The following is a 22,136-nucleotide window of genomic DNA, read 5'->3' as shown; positions in this document are numbered from 1 at the left end:
TTAACATGTATTTTCAAATGCACAAGAAAACACTGATTTGTGTTTACTAAATTTCTACAATTTTTTGCAAGAATATCTAAATTTCTACAATTTTTGCAAAAATATTCTGTATTGGATACGTTATTAGAATATTATTTTCAATATAAAATACTTAACATGTATTTTCAAATGCACAAGAAAACACTAATTTCTGTTTTCTAAATTTTTATGTATGCCAAGAACAAAAACTATTAAATTAAATTAAAAACTATTCATTTTAAAAAAAATGCAGTATTTAAAATCTATTTCCAATATTATTTGTAGAAATTCCTGTTCTTCAAACAAAATAAAAATTGCCTCAATCTAGAATGATTTCTTAAGCAAAATAAAAAACAATTTCTTCAGGTATTATCTGTATGGGTAATATTATTAAAACAATATTTTTATTATAAACTATTTAACAACTATGAACAAGAAACCATCTATTAAATAAAGAACAGTTGTTTGTTTGACCAGCTAAAAGTCCGAAACTACTACACAAATACCCACTAAGTTGGTATAATACTTATATCCATGCTGGGATACAGGTCTATGTTGAACCCAATTTAAATGAGCGAAATTACTTATGATGAAATGATATTGATTTTTTTTTTTTTTTTTTTTTTGCAGGATCAATGCTCTACTATTTATTCATTTTTAAATAAAAACAGTATTTTATATTTTATCTGGAAACTATTTAATATTTTCAATCAAATAAGAATGATTTTACTTTGATTAAAAAAAATCCATCAAATTGGAACCAAATAATCCATAGAATATTCTGCGGTAAAAAAAATATCTCCAAACAATCAAATAAAAAATAAAGTTTCTAAAATTCATTACAAGTTTATAGATAGAAGCTTACAACAAAGCAAAAAATACTAGTTTTTGAAAATTATTTTATTTATAAATGTAACATATCTGTTACATTTTAGCTATGCTGTTATATTTCAACCATTTCGACCTGCACGTTTGGTAATGTCGCAGAAACAAACAAACGAGGAAGGACATAAAATAATACGGTTCAGCATTTTTTTTTTAAAAGAATACAAAAAGCATTTATTCCAGTAATTTCTGAAAACGCACTCCATGGAGTTACAAAACATTACTCACGCGTCGAACACGTCTGTTAAGCCACCCTTTCATGCACATAACTTTTTCGTCACCTGCTTTTCCGTTTTTTCAACTACGTGGTGCATTCTCTATCTCATCATACCAGAGTCAAAACAAATGCTGTCCTTTTTGCTTTTTTCCTCTTTCCTCTTCCTGTGACGTCTGCATCTGCACACTTCCTTAATTTGCATATGTGCAAAGACAGCTGCTGCTGTTAATATTTTTACTAGTCATCTATCCTATGGCTGCTACTGCTTTTTTCACGCGTGCACGGTACATGGTATGTTACACAAATATATAAATTTTTCTAATTTCTTTCTTTTTGTAGCTTTTATTTTTTTTTAGTTAAAAGTTTTTCCATTGTTTTTTTTTTTTTTGTTGTTGATTTGAAAATTCAATGAACAAAACAATGGAGTGTGACAAGTTTATGACTTACCCAACGAAGGTAGTGTAGACACACAGTTGCTTTTTAGTGTGGGAAATAAATAACATCTCTCAAAAAGTGGAGGAGGCACTGAATTGATACCAAAATAAATGCTTCAGTCTAAAAGCATTTATTTTCACCAAAACATAGGTGAAATCCTATTGTAATCACGTAAATTAGTTAGTTTCCAATTGTTTTTTCCGAGAACTGCTACTATAGTTTTTTTTTTTTTAAAATTAAATGATTATTTTATATTTCACCCGGCCAATGTTGTGACATAGATACAGCTTATATATATATATATATATATATATATATATATATATATATAAGCTGTATCCATGTCACAACATTGGCCGGGTGAAATATAAAATATATATATATATATATATTATATATTATATATATATATATGACATGAATTGGTTAGCCTAAATTTATCTAGTGGAAAAAAAAAAAAAAAAAAAAAAAAAAAGATCCAGTAAAAAATAAAAAAATTTCTTCATGTGTTTTGAGGGATGTGGTGTTTGATCAACACTGTTGTGGAGCTATGATTTAATATACCATTTTATTTTTAAATCCCTGAAACAGTGTTTTATGGTAAACAACTGATGATCCCTTTAAGAACATTGGTATTATTTTTTTGTTAGTTTGTAAAACTATTAAGCAATACGGGAGATTAATTGACGAACTGACAAAATAAAGTTCCAATAGAGGATAATTTTTTTTTTAATAGGTTTTAAATAAACTTTCAAGACTATATATATATATATATATATATATATATATATATATATATATATATATATATATACACACACACACACACATATATATATATACATACACACAGACACACACATATATATATATACACATATATATATATATACACATATACACACACATATATATACACATATATAGATATACATATATATATACACACACACATATATACACATATATATACACATATACACACACACACACATATATATACACATATATATATATACACACACATATATATACACATATATATATATACACACACACATATATATACATATATATATATATATATGCACAGACATATATATATACACTTATATATATATATATATATATACACACACACATATATATATATACACATATATATACACATATATATACACACACACAAATATATACACATATATATATATACACACATATATATACACATATATATATATACACACATATATATATACACATATATACACACACACACACATATATATATATATATATATATACATATATCATAAAGATCAATGTGTATTTATTTATATATAAATAAATAAATATCTGTCCCGTCACAAATATAAGTGAGTAAAATTTACCAGACAAAACCAAAAATGTTTAAGAGAAGGGAGAAAGCAAACAGTAACCCTCAATCTAAAATAAATTCGGAAAGATATTCTCCACTATTTTCATAATGGAACATTTGTTTTTTTTTTCTTCTTATGCGATTGATATGTTTGCCTTTCTTTATTTAAAACTTACCAGTTTCTGATTTCTTTTTAACTTTACCGATTAAGGCATATAAACACTAGTGAAGCATAATGTTTTGTCATTTTTAACAACAAATGTACACTCGCGCGCACACACACAAACACACTATGACGAACACATATGTAAAAAGCAACAGAATTAAAACACATTCAAGTGCTTTTTAATTAGTTTTTAAAGTTTGTTCAATTGTCAATGAAAAAAAATTACATAATCAAATTTTGATAATGTTATACGCAATTTATTTGTCTGATTTTATACAGATTTTAAATCAGAATCGGCTTTCCCTCACTTCTGGATTAGCATTGTAGTAGCAGAAGCCATTGCAGGGTCTTGATGTGTCTGCTGTTACATAAGACATACATTCAGTTACTATGGCAACTTGGATGGCAATCATCAGCACATTTCTTCAGACATATTCAAAATAAAATATAAAATAATAGAGATAATTCATCAAAGATATTTAAAACTTAAGTGTGACGGACAGGCTAAACTGATATTTCAAACTTTAGTGTGACGGACAGGCTAAAGTTATATTTCAAACTTTAGTGTGACGGACAGGCTAAAGTGATATTTCAAACTTAAGTGTGACGGACAGGCTAAAGTGTTATTTCAAACTTTAGTGTGACGGACAGGCTAAAGTGATATTTCAAACTTTAGTGTGACGAACAGGCTAAAGTGATATTTAAAACTTTAGTGTGACGGACAGGCTAAAGTGATATTTCAAACTTTAGTGTGACAGACAGGCTAAAGTGATATTTCAAACTTTAGTGTGACGGACAGGCAAAAGTGATATTTCAAACTTTAGTGTGTCGGACAGGCTAAAGTGATATTTCAAACTTTAGTGTGACGGACAGGCTAAAGTGATATTTCAAACTTTAGTGTGACGGACAGGCTAAAGTGATATTTCAAACTTTAGTGTGACGGACAGGCTATAGTGATATTTCAAACTTTAGTGTGACGGATAGGCTAAAGTGATATTTCAAACTTTAGCGTGACGGACAAGCTAAAGTGATATTTCAAACTTTAGTGTGACGAACAGGCTAAAGTGATATTTAAAACTTTAGTGTGACGGACAGGCTAAAGTGATATTTCAAACTTTGGTGTGCCTGACAGGTTAAAATGATATTTCAAACTTTAGTGTGACGGACAAGCTAAAGTGATATTTCAAACTTTAGTGTGTCGGACAGGCTAAAGTGATATTTCAAACTTTAGTGTGACGGACAGGCTAAAGTGATATTTCAAACTTTAGTGTGACGGACAGGCTAAAGTGATATTTCAAACTTTAGTGTGACGGACAGGCTAAAGTTATATTTCAAACTTTAGTGTGACGGACAGGCTAAAGTGATATTTCAAACTTTAGTGTGACGGACAGGCAAAAGTGATATTTCAAACTTTAGTGTGTCGGACAGGCTAAAGTGATATTTCAAACTTTAGTGTGACGGACAGGCTAAAGTGATATTTCAAACTTTAGTGTGACGGACAGGCTAAAGTGATATTTCAAACTTTAGTGTGACGGACAGGCTAAAGTTATATTTCAAACTTTAGTGTGACGGACAGGCTAAAGTGATATTTCAGACTTTAGTGTGACGGACAGGCTAAAGTGATATTTCAGACTTTAGTGTGACGGACAGGCTAAAGTGATATTTCAAACTTTAGTGTGACGGACAGGCTAAAGTGATATTTCAAACTTTAGTGTGACGGACAGGCTAAAGTGATATTTCAAACTTTAGTGTGACGGACAGGCTATAGTGATATTTCAAACTTTAGTGTGACGGATAGGCTAAAGTGATATTTCAAACTTTAGTGTGACGGACAGGCTAAAGTGATATTTCAAACTTTAGTGTGACGGACAGGCTAAAGTGATATTTCAAACTTTAGTGTGACGGACAGGCTAAAGTGATATTTCAAACTTTAGTGTGACGGACAGGCTAAAGTGATATTTCAAACTTTAGTGTGACGGACAGGCTAAAGTGATATTTCAAACTTTAGTGTGACGGACAGGCTAAAGTGATATTTCAAACTTTAGTGTGACGGACAGGCTATAGTGATATTTCAAACTTTAGTGTGACGGATAGGCTAAAGTGATATTTCAAACTTTAGTGTGACGGACAGGCTAAAGTGATATTTCAAACTTTAGTGTGACGGACAGGCTAAAATGATATTTCAAACCTTAGTGTGACGGACAGGCTAAAGTGATATTTCAAACTTTAGTGTGACGGACAGGCTATAGTGATATTTCAAACTTTAGTGTGACGGATAGGCTAAAGTGATATTTCAAACTTTAGTGTGACGGACAAGCTAAAGCGATATTTCAAACTTTAGTGTGTCGAACAGGCTAAAGTGATATTTCAAACTTTAGTGTGACGGACAGGCTAAAGTGATATTTCAAACTTTAGTGTGACGGACAGGCTAAAGTGATATTTCAAACTTTGGTGTGCCTGACAGGTCAAAATGATATTTCAAACTTTAGTGTGACGGACAAGCTAAAGTGATATTTCAAACTTTAGTGTGTCGGACAGGCTAAAGTGATATTTCAAACTTTAGTGTGACGGACAGGCTAAAGTGATATTTCAAACTTTAGTGTGACGGACAGGCTAAAGTGATATTTCAAACTTTAGTGTGACGGACAGGCTAAAGTTATATTTCAAACTTTAGTGTGACGGACAGGCTAAAGTGATATTTCAAACTTTAGTGTGACGGACAGGCTAAAGTGATATTTCAAACTTTTGTGTGACGGACAGGCTAAAGTGATATTTCAAACTTTAGTGTGACGGACAGGCTAAAGTGATATTTCAAACTTTAGTGTGACGGACAGGTTAAAGTGATATTTCAAACTTTGGTGTGCCTGACAGGTTAAAATGATATTTCAAACTTTAGTGTGATGGACAGGATTAATTGATATTTCAAACTTTACTTTGATGAACATTGTAAAGTGATATTTCAAACCTTAGTATGACAGACACGCTACAGATATTGCAAACTTTAGTGTGACGGACTAGCTGAACTTATATTTCAAACTTTAGTGTAATTGACAGATTAAAGTAATGTTTAAAACTTTAATGTGACAGACAGACTTAAGATATTTCAAACTTTGGTGTGACGGACAGGATTAAAGATATTTCAAACTTTAGTGTGATGGACAGATTAAAGTGATATTTCAAACTTTAGTGTCACAAATAGGCTAATGATATTTTAAAATTTAGTGTGACGGGCAGGATTAAATGATATTTTAAACTTTACTATGACGGACAGGTTAAAGTTAAAGTAATATTTCAAATGTTAGAATGATATGGCGATGAAAGTAACTCAGTTTGTCAGGAGAAAGAAGAAAAATAGTGAAAAACTTGGAAGAGTTATGATTCAAATTACAATTTACATTTTTCTCAAGATATCTAAGTTGAAACTCATGCCAAAAGTTCAGGCAAAGTTATTCTTGTATCAACCTCTCTTCCTGTTCTGTCAACGTTGTTCTTCTGATTCTTTGAAACATGTTCATACAAGTACTAAGTGGGATTTCTGTCTTTAGCAAAGGGAAATCAAGGGAGATAATTACACTATCTAGCAATACCTCACATTATTATACATTTACTATCTTCAAACTGTAACTGGAAATCTCATTTCAAATACATTCTGTATCACACGATTAAACTAATTAATCCGGCGACATATTAATCTGGGATCAAACTTCTTCATTTATATATTACTGCTACATACAATCGTCATAAAGTACATTTTTTTTTCACTTTCTGATCTACTTTCCAGAACACATTAAGAGCATTACACAGAAAAAGTATAAAAAGACGAAATACACTTTCTGTACATAGGTTGCATTATTACTGAAAACTAGAGATGATGTAGTCATCCCGAAAGAATGGATGAGAGTTCTTAGGTTGAGGTAGATGTAGAAAAATTAAGATAGTAGGACAATGTCGTTTCCCACCTTTAACTTCAACAAAAAAAAAAAAAAGACTCACCTGATTCTGGTGTAGGCATACAACAAGTACGCAGCTGTGTTACCACGGTCATCTAACATCTATAATAAAAAGAAAGGAAACAATATTAAAAAGAAACACATTGTTTTTAATGAGACATTGTCATTATGTTAGTCATATGTTGTTCCAACACTGACAGAATGAAGTTGTAAAACGTGATGAACAGATACTCAAAGTTCCGTTTCCTGCCATGACAGTGTTCAAACTCAGCTTTGAAACCTAGTAGGTGATGTCCATTTTGCCTCCTTGCAACATCTTTCTCATAGAAGAGACGTTGCAAGTCCATCTCTGCTCTGTCGTTATTTTCATGGCAGGTGTCTGACTGAGCTTCAAGCTATGCCTCCACCTCTGCAACACATTCACAACAAGCACCCGTCTAGCTACAACCACTGTTAACAATGTCCTCCAGTGTATCTGTGCCTAAATCTAAACACAAACTCCATGAACAAAGTTTCTTTCCTAAAACTCTATACAGTGAGGCTACTTTCCAGCTAATTACAACATGGGTGTTTTCAAGTCCAATGTAAACAAGTTCTTGTTGAGCCGTCCTCTTAAATAATCAAATTCTACCCAATTTCCAACATTACCAATCACTATGCTGTTGTCTCATTGACCATCTTACACTCATTAACCATTAGCCACGAGTGGCTTCCAGGCCTTGATGTGGTGACTTCGCTTTGAAAAAGAGACAAAAAAAAGAAACAACATTGTGTGCTCTTTCAATTTTTTTTTCTCAGTTTCTCATTATTTTCTATTTAACCATGTTCGTTAAGTTTTTGTAAGATTTATTAGCATGTACACCACTTTCCTCTTCATCATCACCTTCTAACGTTCCCCTATGCCCTTTTTTGTCACCATTCCTGCTTAGACCTGTTAAAGGTGTACTACCTCCCTCCAAACACACAGTTGAATGCTTACATAAATACATGTGCATCAAGTATATACTAGGTGTCTTATCTCGTATCATTTTTGTTTGAATTTGAAAACAAAAGGCGTAAGTCAAAAAAAATAGGAAAGTTACAAATGTAAAAGCGAGAATATTAACCATTAAACCTGTTTAAAAAAAACTAAATAGCAGAAAATTTTTTATGGTGTACATACCAGAATGAAGATGTCATATTCCAAAAATCATATAAATTGATAAAGTAGTTTTTATTAACTAAAAAAAAATAAAATTTTACACATCTTAGAGATTAATGTGAAAGCCTTAGCATTACAAGGTTTTTCTCACAAGTTCGAATTATTATGAACTTATCTGTTCTTGTTATTTTTGAAGATGATGACATGAGACAGTCTTTTTCTGCTTACTCAAAGTTTTAAAAAGATTTTTCTGTAAATTTTATTTGAAAAACAGGTCCAATTCTAAATAAGTACCGACTGTTTTTACCTTTAAGTTAAAAAGGAATTGTCTCTCTTACATGTTGAGCTTTTTGTTCATTATTTACAATTGTTTCTGTTGTAATAATCTTCCTTGCTAGAGACTGAAATGAATTATACATTTTTCAGTACACAGAAAATAGTGCAAAGATAAAAAAGAAGAAATAGCTAGTCAGAATCAAATATCAATTTGTCAGATGTATTGCTATTTAGGTCTAATATGAGAAATCCAACTGGCTTAATTTTATATATTAAATAAGCTAGAAAAGACTAAACGTTTGTCTTTTCCAAACTTAATATAATGGACAACAATGAGACATTCTCTCACAAAAGAGACACTGCTTAGCAATACAAATGAAAAAATTGCCACTCGGATTTAGCCTGGTTGTTAGGGGTAAAGAAAATTGTAGGAGGAAGCTTGCCACTCATACCTAGGGCTAAAGGTAGGATTAAGGGAAGTTCTTTTAAGAGGGTGTTTGACACTCATATTTACAGTTCATAATTATTGGCCTTTGAAAATGTTATCGCTTAGATTTTGAACATCAAAAGCAAACTCAATGGTGGGGGTGGTGGGGGGGGGCCGCTCGTACTCGTGAACCAAAAAAAAATCATTTCACATTTTCGATTGTTCAAAGCAAAACACTGCTTAATTCACTGTTAAAATTTAATGTAATGGATAAAAGTACATGCAAGTTATAGATTTAGAAAGCTTATTTTCTTGTTTTTTTTAACCATATATTTTCAAACATTTGACCAGAAATATTGAGAAATTGCAAGTTGGGATTGCTTTAATAATTATATATTCTGATAACCAAATAGCTCTGATTTAAACTACCATATATTTCGGTATATAAGGTGACCGTCAGATAAGATAAGGTACAAAATTGGAGCAAATTTTCATAAATTTATCATATATCAGTTGTATAAGTTGACTGCTAAATCACGAAACTAAGTTAGAAATTGCAACACCTGGCATTTTATGAAATATTGGTTCTTAAAAATGATTTTTAACTTTAAGGGTCTTCTTATACAACGAAATATATGGTAATTATATTCTGATAACAAAATAGCTCTAACTAAACATGTAAGAACATATTTTATATTCATATTTTTAATTATTTTTTCAAAAATCGTTCTGAAATAACAACAAAAACAAAAAAAAAGTCTGTTTACCGCTGTACTATCGCTGCTGGTGCTGCTACTAATACTAATGTTACAAAACAGTTTTTCATCAAAAGTCAATAGAAACCATTTTTTCCGAGTATCATCATTTTAAATTGCTAACTACCACAAGAGAAAACAACATACAATTATACTTTTAATGGATAAAAACAGTAAAAAGATTGCTTTATACCTCCCAACAGATAACATTGTCATTTTTAAGTCCAATGTTAACAAATTCTTGTTCAGCATCCTCTTAAATATTCGAATTCTGCCAAGAACGAACCATTATTTGCAATCTTCAAGGTGTTTGTCTCACCATACACCTGGCACAAATTGATTAATCCCTATCATCAAGTAGCTTTGGGCCTTGATGAACAGTTACTTGTTTAAAAAAAGGTGCATATAATGGAATTGCAACTATTAGAGTTTTTCTTTCCTAATGTGATTGAAAAACAAATTCAAAGTTTGGCATAAAACCTTAAATAACAATGAAAATATAAATCCTATTTCAGTCTGCTGAATAATATTCTTGAGTAGAGAATCATTCTTGTTATATAAAAATGAGAAAAGAAAAAATTATTATAAAAAAAATGATCGAATTGCAAATATTAAATGTTGTCCTAATTAGCAAAATCAATCCAGTCAGAGATGTGTAGCTGTTACAAATAAAATAAAAATTGATTTTCTCTTGTGAATCAATTACCCCCTCCCCTTTAATGATTCGGCCATAAACTGACCTATCAGTTGGTAGGGCGCATTGATTCCTTCTGTCCCCTAAAGAACGTTTGTAGCCCCTTTGGGAATCTTGGTCAACAGGCAAAGAGAACTCGGCAAGCAGTGAAAGCAGACACTTCTCTGTCCATTGGACACACCAGCATAGACAATTTGAAGATTACTGATGGCCAACTCTAGACTCCACAAAGAACCACTGCCTGATATTACACACTCAAAGAACTTTCTATTCCTTCTTTTTCTCAAACAAACACAGTCCAACTTTCTGCTGCATAAATAAAACCTTTAGTTGTTTTGCTTTTAAAAGAGGTTTTGTTATTTATTCTGTGCTTCGAGTTCGACTATCAATTAATTTATAAAAGGTGTAACCAAACTATAAGCTTTGAATTGTAAAGAATTCCAGTGAAAGAATGGCAGTATTAATCCAGTCAAGGTCAACAGTTGTTTTCCTTTCATGTCAAGACGAAAAGCTATAACTAAAAAATTCAAAGAAATTCAATATATTTTATACAGTGATTCTGGTACCTGATTGGTTTGTTCACATCACCTATGGCTATAAATAAAATCGTCCAAATTTTCGCAATTATACCAAATATATTTCAACAGGTAACAAACTCTATATCAAGATTGACCTCCTCACTCTAAAACTCACGATGCAAGTAAAGCAGATAACATGGCTGACATGCAATGCTGCAATCTACAAATAGTGAAATTGGATTCTTCTTGTTTACTATATTTTAAAAAATAATTTAGATTCTGTGTGAAATTGAACCTTTAGCCCACGGGAAAATTAAATGACATTTTTGTCATGTTTTATGTAATTTCTTATGGCAGGTTGTTAAAAAAAAAAAAAAAAAAAAAAAAAAAATTTTAATCACTTTCTTGGCATCCTCTAGGAAGGCTACAAGCTAGTGTTCTAGAATATCTAAATCTCATTTTAATAGAGTGTAGACGATTATCTCATACATAAAGAACCGAGGAGGGGACATCCCCCCCCCCCCAAAAAAAAAAAATATAAGAATATGAGGAAATCATCTTTTCCACTGCTGTTCATTTGTGGATATCTCCTGGATGGAAGATTAACAAGTTAATTTGTTTATTGTAAGTGACAAAAGTTTAAGCCCCTAAAATAAGATTGGTTTCTTGATCTAGTTTTGACATCATGTAATTTTATGTGCAAGATCTATTGTTTTTTTTTTTGATTTTTTTACTTAACAATGTTTTTATTAGCTATTCTGTTGTATTTAATTGTTATTCTTATCTAAATGTTGAGTTATCTGCCTTTGTTTATTTGCGTCACCCTCTTTTTGTTGGAACATATTTTTTTTATTAATTTTATTTATTAAATATATAAAAAATTTTATTTATTAAATATATAAAAAAATTTATTTAAATATTTATCAAATTTTAAAAATTTATGTTTTATTAGCGATAAATTTAATAAATTTATTTAATAATTAAATAAAATATTTAATAAACAAAATTATTAATAATAAAAAAATATGTCCAAAAAACAAGGGGGCAATGCAAATAAACAGTGGACAAGTAACTCCATCAACACTTAGGTAAGCGTAACAATTAAATACAACAGAATCGCTAAAAAAAAAAATTAAAAGAAAGAAAAAATAGATCTTACATTTAGAAGCGATAAAATCGTGCATAAAATTTATTGCAGTTTGGTGGAAAAACATCAGGCTGCTGATTGTGCAGTTACGAGTTTGATCCTTGGTAAAAGTTTAGCCATGCTGATGATGGATGACACCCAGAAATATATTTTCATGGATAACTTTTGTGCACATAAAAAATATTTAATAAATATTTAAATAAAAAAATATTTCAATATTTAATATATAAACTTAATAATAATAATAATAATAATAATAATAATAATAACAACAACAACAATAATAATGTACTTTTATATAATGTTTCAAAAATGTATTGCATCATATCTGTTTGCATTACGTGTTGATTTATTGTCGTTGATGCATTAACATTGCGCTGTTTTGAGTCAAAGGATTTTGTCATTGCCCATTGAAGACTCATTATTATGATTTTAGGAGTATTTGTTTTACGACATATTGACAGTTTTGTGGTCATTTAAGGCCGATTTCAGTAGTTTTGGTAAAAGTCTGAAACCAAACCAAACAAAACACAAACTCTTTTTGCAGTTATGAACAACAAATTACACATTCTTTCACACTGTCATCCTTCCCACCAAACAAAAACAAACACTTTTATCACAAATACAACAATCCACCGTCACTGGTATCTGATAACGGTCCTGGGTCACCATTTCTAACGTAAAATTCTTAACATCATCTATATATATAAAAGCGAAAATGTATGTATGTATGTATGTATGTATGTATGTACGCTTTTCCTCGATGTCCACAAAAGGCTTCTTTCAGAGAAGCGCTTGCTCGGTTCACAACTTTTTAAAACTTTTATATCATCTATAAATTGTAATATCTCAGAGTTATCCACGGAGCTCGCCTGTCTATTTAATTTTATTGACTTTCAAACGTTAATTATTCGACATTTCCCGCATCGGCACGCGTTACATTCGGTTTTCGGTATAAAAAAAAGCGAAACTCGACTCTAATCACAGGCCGAAAGCCAGTTGTCTCAAGAGAGCTAAGTAACGTTTGTTCAATGTCAGCTTCGTCATATCAGACTGTAGCTTTCATTTTGCTCCTCCTAATAAACAGGGAGTGGGTTTTTAAAAACAAACAAACCGATTTATTCACCTCATTCAAAACTGTCCCGCACAAAATGCTAACTGCTGAATACCTATCGCCGTCATGTCAATCAAAAACGCGCACCTGTTTTTTTTTAAAACACTTTACTATTTTCCAACTGCACGTTGTGAAGGCTTCATTTTTTTTCACGGGCACCTGGTTTTTTTTCACATTTTCGGGGTTTTTTTCACATACACCGAAAAACACCCGGGCAACGCCGGGTACCCCTCGCTAGTCTAATATAAAAGAGTGACTTACGTACTAGATTAAGACCGGATCAGTCTGTTGAAAACGCAACAAATTTATTTTTAGTATGCACCTTGTCACTGCATGTAAACAGCAAACTAATTTCAGAGGTTAAATGAGCTGCTAAGATGATTTTCAATAATGAACCTGTTGTCTTCATACCTAAATAGAATACCTGTCCTAGGATGAGTAAAATTAATCCCCCTAAACAAGAGCCCTTTTGTACTACTTTTATGTCCCCCTTACAAAGATTAAAATCAAGATATGATGATACTAAACCTTATATCTAGACTCCTTGTTCCAATTTTGTTCGAAATCCATTACATAATTTTGATTCAAGAAAATGTCTAAAATTCAAGCTTAAGGAGTTCTTACAAAACTGAAATTCAGGGAAACTTGTTTAATTGGCGTATAATGACCATGGACCAAACTAAATTCAAATATATAATATTAGAATATTCAAATTGGAGATTTGGAGAATATGTACTGTTTAATACTTATTGTTAAAATTTAATTAAAAAAAAAAGTATCTAAATTTTCACAAAGGACTTCCACATACTTTGCATGACATTAAATTAAATATATCCCACATTACAATCCCTTATGCATAGCAGCAGTGTTCCAAAATTCATAATGATAGGTTTATTAGTTTAGGAATGAGTTCTTTACATACAAATATATAAACATATACACATAAGTTTATATAAATAGAAATACTAACATTTGGAATTACTGAATTAATCTGCATTAGAATATTGTGATTTTTGTTTGAGTTTGAGTCAAAAAAAAAAAAAAAAAAAAAAATTAGTAACATTGCAGGAAGATGATGTGAAACTTTTGTTAAGGAGCATCTTCCCCTCTCCACTTTCATCCCCTCCCACCCTGTCTTGTTTGTGTTTACTGAACGTGTCATAAACACATGTTGCTGGCTGAAGCACTTCATCCACTTCATTAACAAGTTAATTAAGATTTTATCAACACTTAACCCTGCAGACAAACAAAATACAACCTGGGGAGGAGTAGGTTTATTTATTTTTTAAATTCAAATGCAGACGGATCTATCCAGACAAAAAAAAAAAAAAAACATCAAACTAAACATTATTATTATTATTATTATGTTGTTACTTAAAAATACTTTTGATATAATTTTTTTGAATGTATATTTAAAATTATCAAAGAAACGCTAATCTAAATAAATAAGTTTTTTTTTTTTATCTATGACACATATACTGTTGTATAAGTGTGTGGAAAAATATCATCAGCAGTAGTAAAAGGGCTGCCTTGCGAGGATATTAGCAGCAGTAGCCGAAAAAAGAACATATGCAAATTAGGAAGTGCGAGTGAGCTGGCGCAAAGGGGGAAAAAAGACAAAAGAGGACACCACGTGGTTGGAGAAAAACAAAGTCGGTGTTGAACGAGATATACGTGTAAAATGAAGAGAGAAGAAAAAGTGCGGTTGCAAAAGAGGGATGTGTCAAGTTGAAGATGAGAAATGGCTGTCTATGGCCGGCGTGTAATGGAGAAGAAAGAGAATCACAGCCAGGTGAGATGGACATGTGACCCCACAGCGAGAGACTTTTAAGCTGGTGTCAAGATGAGGACAAAGAAAAATGGTAATAAACGACTTGTGTTAAAAAAAAAGAAAGAAAAACCAAGTCGAATTTCCTATTTGTTTTGCTTGTTTGTCCATTTGCAACGGTACTCACATTACAATATCACTGCTGTTTAAATCAATATTCACCATTCATTATTACTTGGTTAAATGACAGACTGACTTATCTCCCCCTGCTTTATGGATGTTTCCACCCATAACAATGGTGGATGTGCAAAATACAAAAACTGATTTTTAGTTTTAATTAAACTTCTACTTGATAGTTTTTCCTAATTGTGTGATAATGTATTATGGAAGCTGGTGAGGGTTATTTTACTTAAAGCAGCAATGAATCATGGGATCATACCTTTCCCCACGATAGTAGTTTTCAATTGAATACATACCTCGACAGAGTTTAAGACCGGCTTTGAAATCTAGTAGGTGATGCCCTTTTCTATTCCTTGCAACCTCTTTCATCACAGACGAGATGTTGGAAATCTGCCTCTGCTCGATTGATATTTTCATGGCGACTGCTCATCCGAGCTCCAATCTATGGTCCCACCCTGCCAAACTTTTATGAAAACACTAGCTACAACCACTGTCAACAGTTTACCCCACGTTCTATCTGTGCCGAAATCTAAATGTAGATTCCATAAACTAAGCTTGTTTCCTTTTGCCCACCTGTGGAACTATTCTGCTAGCCTGCTTTCCTATATGGTCGTCTTCAAGTCTAATGTAAACAAATTCTTGCTGAGCCATCCCCTTAAATAATAAAATTATACCAAATTCCCATTACTAACGATTGCTACACTGTTGTACTACCATAAATCTATTAACCCTTATCCTCAAGTGGCCTTTGGGCCTTGATAAGTGGTGACCTCCTTGTAAAAATATATATATATATATATATATATATATATATATATATATAACTAACAAGATTTCAAATTCGTGCAGATGATTCCATAGTCTGCGAATGTATCCACTTCACCAAATCTCAGTTGATGAATGCAACACAAGAGAGAGAGAGAGAGAGAGAGAGAGAGAGAGAGAGAGAGAGAGAGAGAGAGAGAGTGAGCGAGCGAGACAGTGAGAGAGCCTGGTAATTGTGCAACTATTAAATTATCTTCCAAAATAATTATCAGCAAGAATCAAAGAAACTGTGTTAAGAGTGAATGAGGTCGGCAGAGGAGAAGAGGTTGGGGAAATGGGTGACAGATCGAGTCCAAAAATTCATCACCTGCCCGACTGATATCACAGATACAGAATCTATTTAATTAGCTACCCAGCAATTTTTCTGACAAATTTACATTTTTCTGACATTGCTGAGAAAACTATTTCAGCCAAAGTTGCTGGAGTTAAGGATAATCATTTGAAGCTCTTCAAATACATCATCTTGTCTAGAACATTCACACAATATTTATTTAAAATATAGAAAAAGGAAGAAAAAACATTGTTGGATAAATATGTCGAAAAAAAAATGTATATTTGCACACAATTTTTAAATGATAGCCACTATTTTGATTATTGCTAATAACTGATTTTATCCAAGGAATTTATTATGAGAGAATGTATCTGGCATTGCCTGGTATTAAGCGTAACATTAAATTCTTAAAAAACAAAACAAAATGGAGTTAATAAAACGGAAAGAAACTGAGATATGTGTATGTGAGTTTATGTTTTTTGTAAACAGTTCATTTCTTGGAATTAAAAAAAATACTCAAGCTGAGATCGCAACCAAAACCTAAAAACAATGAGTCAAGTACGATAACCATCAGACCAGCTTACCATGATCTTTAAAAAGTATTTTCAAACCTTGTAAAACAGTTGACAAATAGATAAAAATCTGACGAGCTTCACCTCAAGTACCAATTTTTCAATTTTAACTAATTAGCAGCCCCCTTTTTTTTAAATGAAAATTGATTAAAAAGTATTCCATGTGTCTGAATACTCTATATACCAAATTTCAAGATGGTAGATCAAAACTTCGTTGAGTACATAGGTTGAGAAGCGTCCTCACACACATACATTCTCACTCTTATAGATATACTATATAGACTAGTTGGCTTGCTATTGCTTCACAAAATTTGCTACTTAAATTATTTCAGATATTAATTTAAAATAATAAACATCTTGTTCATAACAAAATCTTTCTCTATTTATGCAGATAAAGATTTTGATAATTTCATTACCAATTTATTTATCTTAAATGTGACTAAAAAGGAAGAAAAGGGGAAAAAAAAAATCAATTTACAATTCAGAAAGAGCCAGAAATTTTTCCTTGGCATCAAAGTCAACACTACAGTAGAACCCTGGGATACAGTGGCCCTAGGATACGTTTTTTTCAGATTACAATGTGGAATATGATGTTTTTCCGGCCACTAGTTTAAAAAAAAATTTTTTTATTACATTTTCACCCCAAACAAAGCACATTGCCACTGATGTAAAGGGTTACTATCAGGGACATAAGCTACAGGGGTACTATGTAGGGAGTTGGGCAGCAAGATGTCGGTTCACGTTACACTTGAACTTCTGCATGTCAGTACAGTTGGGAAAGCAAGGATCCGGAAGGAAATTCCAAAGTCTAGCAGTTCTGAGGAAGAAACTACTGAAGTAGAAGACTCTCTTACATCTAGGGATCTCTACTGTGAAGGGGTGGGATTTAGCTGCTTGTTGGGTTTGTCGGGGTATTTACATCGAGGGGGTACAAGTGCTTGCAGTTTGTGGGAGCATTCACCATTAAAGTATTTGTAGAACAGGCAGAGGGATGCAACATCTCATCGATGGGATAGAGGCTGAGGCTTAAATGACAGTTCAGGATCTATCAGGTTGGCGACTCTCTTTTGAACCTTGTCTAGGAGTGAGAGACAAGTAGCAGATGCATCAGCCCAAATATGACAACAGTGCTCCATACATGGATGAATGGTGGCCTTATAGAGTACAGGATACTTTCGGGCGTTAGTAGTTTTCTAGCACGGTACAGAGAGAGCCTACCTTCTTTGCAGCAGTCCTAGCAATGCTCCCAATGAAATTGTTCCAACTCATGTTTCCTATGAACGTTAGGCCAAGGAGTTTAAAAGATGTACTTTCAGATACAGAGTCTTTGGCCATTGCTATTGGTGGTAGAGAAGGTTTCTTTTAGTTATTGAAGGAAACAAGTTTAGTCTTGGCAGCATTGAATGTGACCATCCATTTTTGTCCCCCATTCCACTACAGATTGGAGGTCATCCTCTAGTGTTTCTTCCATTTCTTTAGATATGTGTTCATTTGTTTTCCTGTCATGTTTGTTATAGAGCATGGCATCATCAGTATATATACCCATCTCACAGACAATTTTGTCAGGGAGGTTATTTATGAATATTAAGAATAATAAAGGTCCAAGGATAGACGCCTGGGGCACTCCCGCATTTATATTATATTGTTTAGATGTACGACTCTCGAGGACAACCTGGATTATTCTCTTATCTAAGAAGGATTTAATTATGTTAAGTATTCGTCCAGTGATACCTTATGATCTGATTTTCCCGAGAAGATCTTATTGCCATACCCTGTCAAAAGCCTTAGATATATCTAGAGCTACCGCTCTACCCTCTCCTGCTTTGTCCAGTGAATGGTATATATGTTCAGAGATGTAAGGATGTCTGCTGTGGAACGGCCTTGCCTAAATCCATATTGCTGGTTGGTCAGAAGTTTATCATCTGTAAGGTGATGAACTACAGCTTGGTTAAGTATGGATTCCTCTGCCTTATGGTGTTATTTATAATGTTATTTGATTATATATTGTACTGCATTTCGTTACTAATTAATGCCGTATCTAGAGTTCTACTGTATATGTTTCATTATTAAAATGTTTTTATTTTTCTGTGGATTGTGTTACATTGCAGGACCTGTGCAGTTCGAGGAGATTCGCTATCCCAGGGTTTACCTCCTCTCTTATAAAGTTAATTTATTGCTGTCTCAGGTGCCCCTACCGGAGGATGTTGATGTGGCTGCACAGGCGTTTTTGCAGAGTAGTTAGCTTTTTAATCCCACTTTCACATCCTTGTGTCACATCTTTCCACCATGGGAGGAAGATAAAAAAAGTAATTTGTTGGAAATCAAGTTCCTCTAAAGAAAGGATCAGTTCAACAGAAAATGCTAAATATTTGTCTAAAAAATAAAACAAACTTGTGAAAAAAGCCCCCTAAAAATTGTTAAATTAAAACCAAAATAATCATTGATTAAAAAATAAATAATCAAATGTCCTTTCTTAAAACCAATATGCAAATGAGTTAACCTCATATACATAAGCAACATCTAAAAAAAAAAGATCTATAATGCAAAGTTGTATCAACTTGAAATCAGACATTTAAATTTTACTGTCAATGTAAGGTATGGGCTCAACTTTTGTATGCATCTATTTATGTTATACTAAATGTGAGTGGATCAGGGATTGTCTATCTTGACCTTTTAGTTATGAGTACAGTGTAGTATCTGTTCTGATGCTACATTTTCTGTTATCAGTCCTTTTAAATGGAGGTAATTTTTATTTTTGTCTGTTCATCTGTCTGCACTTTTCTCAATAACTACGCCTTGGAATTTAAAAAATTTTTGTACAAACATTAAACATGATATGAGTAAAAAAGTAACAAAACGGATTTTCCGGGAAAACTCCAGTCTCTACATTAAAAGGGTGGGATTTTGCTGCCTTTTAGGTCATTCAGGAGTATTAAAATAGAGAGGTACAAGGGCTTAGAATTCATTGGAGCACTTTCCATTAAAATACTTGTAAAATAGGCAAAGTGATGCAACATTTCATCAATGGGACGGAGGTTGGAGTTTGGTCGACAATGTGGGACTTATTAGGTTGGCGAGTCTTTTCTTAATCCTGTCTAGGAGTGTGAGACTAGTAGCAGATGCACCAACCCAAATATGACAGCAATACTCCATGCATAGAAAAATGGGAGCCTTATAGAGGAACAGAATACTTTCAGGGGTATGTAACTTTCTAGTAGAGAGAGCCCATCTTCTTAGCAGCAGTCTTGTCAATGCCCTTGATATATTTGTCCCAATTTATGTTATCTGTGAACGTTAAACTTAGGAGTTTGAATGAATAGCTTTCAGGTAGTGTATCATTAGCTATGGCTCTCAGTGGTTCGGAAGGTTTCTTGTATTTATTAAAGGAAATAAGTTTACTCTTAGCAGCATTGAATGTTACCATCCATTTATGCCTCCCATTCCACTACAGACTAGAGTTTTTTCTGTAAGTTTTCAGCCAATTCTCTTAGATATATGTTCATTCGTTTTCTCCTCATCTCTGTTACAGAGTATGGTGTCGTCAGCAAATATATCCATATCAGATAATTTGAAGGTCATTTATGAATATGAGGAATAATAAAGGTCCAAGGATTGACCCCCAAATTCCACCCACATTTATATTAGACTAGCGAGGGGTACCCGGCGTTGCCCGGGTGTTTTTCGGGGTATGTGAAAAAACCCCGAAAATGTGAAAAAAAAACAAAAAAACGAAGCCTTCACGACGCGCAGTTGAAAAATAGTGAAGTGTTTAAAAAAAAAACAGGTGTGCATTTTTGATTGACGTGACGGCGATAGGTATTCAGCAGTTACAATTTTGTGCGGGACAGTTTTGAATGAGGTGAATAAATCGGTTTGTTTGTTTTTAAAAACCCGCTCCCTGTTTATTAGGAGGAGCGAAATGAAAGCTACAGTCTGATATGATGAAGTCGACATTGAACAAACGTTACTTAGCTCTCTTGAGACAACTGGCTTTCGGCCTGTGATTAGAGTCGAGTTTCGCTTTTTTTATACCGAAAACCGAATGTAACGCGTGCCAATGCGGGAAATGTCGAATAATTAACGTTTAAAAGTCAATAAAATTAAATAGACAGGCGAGCTCCGTGGGTAACTCTGAGATATTACAATTTATAGATGATATAAAAAGTTTTAAGAAGTTGTGAACCGAGCAAGCGCTTCTTTGAAAGAAGCCTTTTGTGGACATCGAGGAAAAGCGTACATACATATATACATACATACATTTTCGCTTTTATATATATAGATTCTTTTGATATGTGACCATCGAGGACAATTTTTCTCTTATTTAAGGATTGGATTATGTTAAGTATTCATCCAACAATATGGTTTAATTTTCCTAGTTCATATAAAAACAATACTATACAGTACCATTCAGTAATACTCGATCCAAAATTTACATATTTTCAACAAAATCTTTAGATCAAGCAGGAAATAAAAAAAAATAAAAAAGAAAATCGCTAAATTGGCAACACTGTTTACCAAGCATTTGTTGTTATGACGTTATGACACGAACCGTGAACAGATGAGGGTATGCTGTAGCCTTTTTTGGAGCGCTGGATTTTCTCCATATTAAAAACCAACCTTATATTTAACTTTGCTTTCATGGTGAGGTAAGTAAATAAGGCTTTTTCATATATACTTTAACAGAAAAAAAAAAATGCTAAAATATGCCTTAGTTCTGGCATTGAGTTATGTTTGAAAAAGAAATTCTGTTAATCTTGTTAATTAGTCATAATTTATAATTAACAACAAATTACTCATCTCATGGCCTACTAATATGTACGGCTGCATATGTCACATGAGAGGCCACTTTTTTAAGATGGCATTGTTTCTATTACAGAAAGCTGGGGCCCCATAAAACATTGAAAATTTGCAAGAGAAGTAACTCTAAAGTCGTTTCTATTAACTCTTGAAATAATGAGTAATAAACTTCTATTTAAATATTTTTACATCATTTCATTCTTAAAATACATATTTTTATCAATAAAATGTTTTTCATCCATTTTATGTTCAGTTTGTAGAACAAGAGTAAAATTATTTCTCTTATTTCAGGTTGATTGAACACATCTCTCGCATTTCTGTAAGCATTTTTTATAGTAGTGCTACCTAACTTACATGTGTGTCTGTACACAACACCAACCCATATGTAAATTAGATGACAAAATAATAAGTCTTTTTACTTCTATACATGAATAATAAAGAATAATATAATAATGATAATAATAATAACACTGAAACTGCATATCTACAAGTTCTACACCCCCATCACGCATCCCCTCCCATTGTCTCACCCCCCCCCCCCGCCCGCACAAAAAAAGTGATACCAAAGAGCTGATAAGGGTCAAGGGGGATGGAAAGAATCA

At 32.5% G+C, this 22,136-nt stretch overlaps 1 protein-coding gene across 1 annotated transcript in view; it reads right to left on the bottom strand.

The window, feature by feature from the left end:
• LOC145260356 (arginine--tRNA ligase, cytoplasmic-like) overlaps positions 1-22,136 on the bottom strand; it is a 445,287-nt gene that overhangs the window by 11,381 nt on the left and 411,770 nt on the right. The window contains exon 13 of the mRNA XM_080118291.1: positions 7,093-7,151. Within this exon, the coding sequence (XP_079974417.1) occupies positions 7,093-7,151 (59 nt within the window). The remainder of the gene's footprint in view (positions 1-7,092; positions 7,152-22,136) is intronic.

This window comes from Euprymna scolopes, chromosome 3 (assembly GCF_053919585.1).
Source record: "Euprymna scolopes isolate OS-2025 chromosome 3, ASM5391958v1, whole genome shotgun sequence".
NCBI classification, from domain to species: Eukaryota; Metazoa; Mollusca; class Cephalopoda; order Sepiida; family Sepiolidae; genus Euprymna; species Euprymna scolopes.
This window is presented reverse-complemented; position numbering and strand designations above follow the sequence as displayed.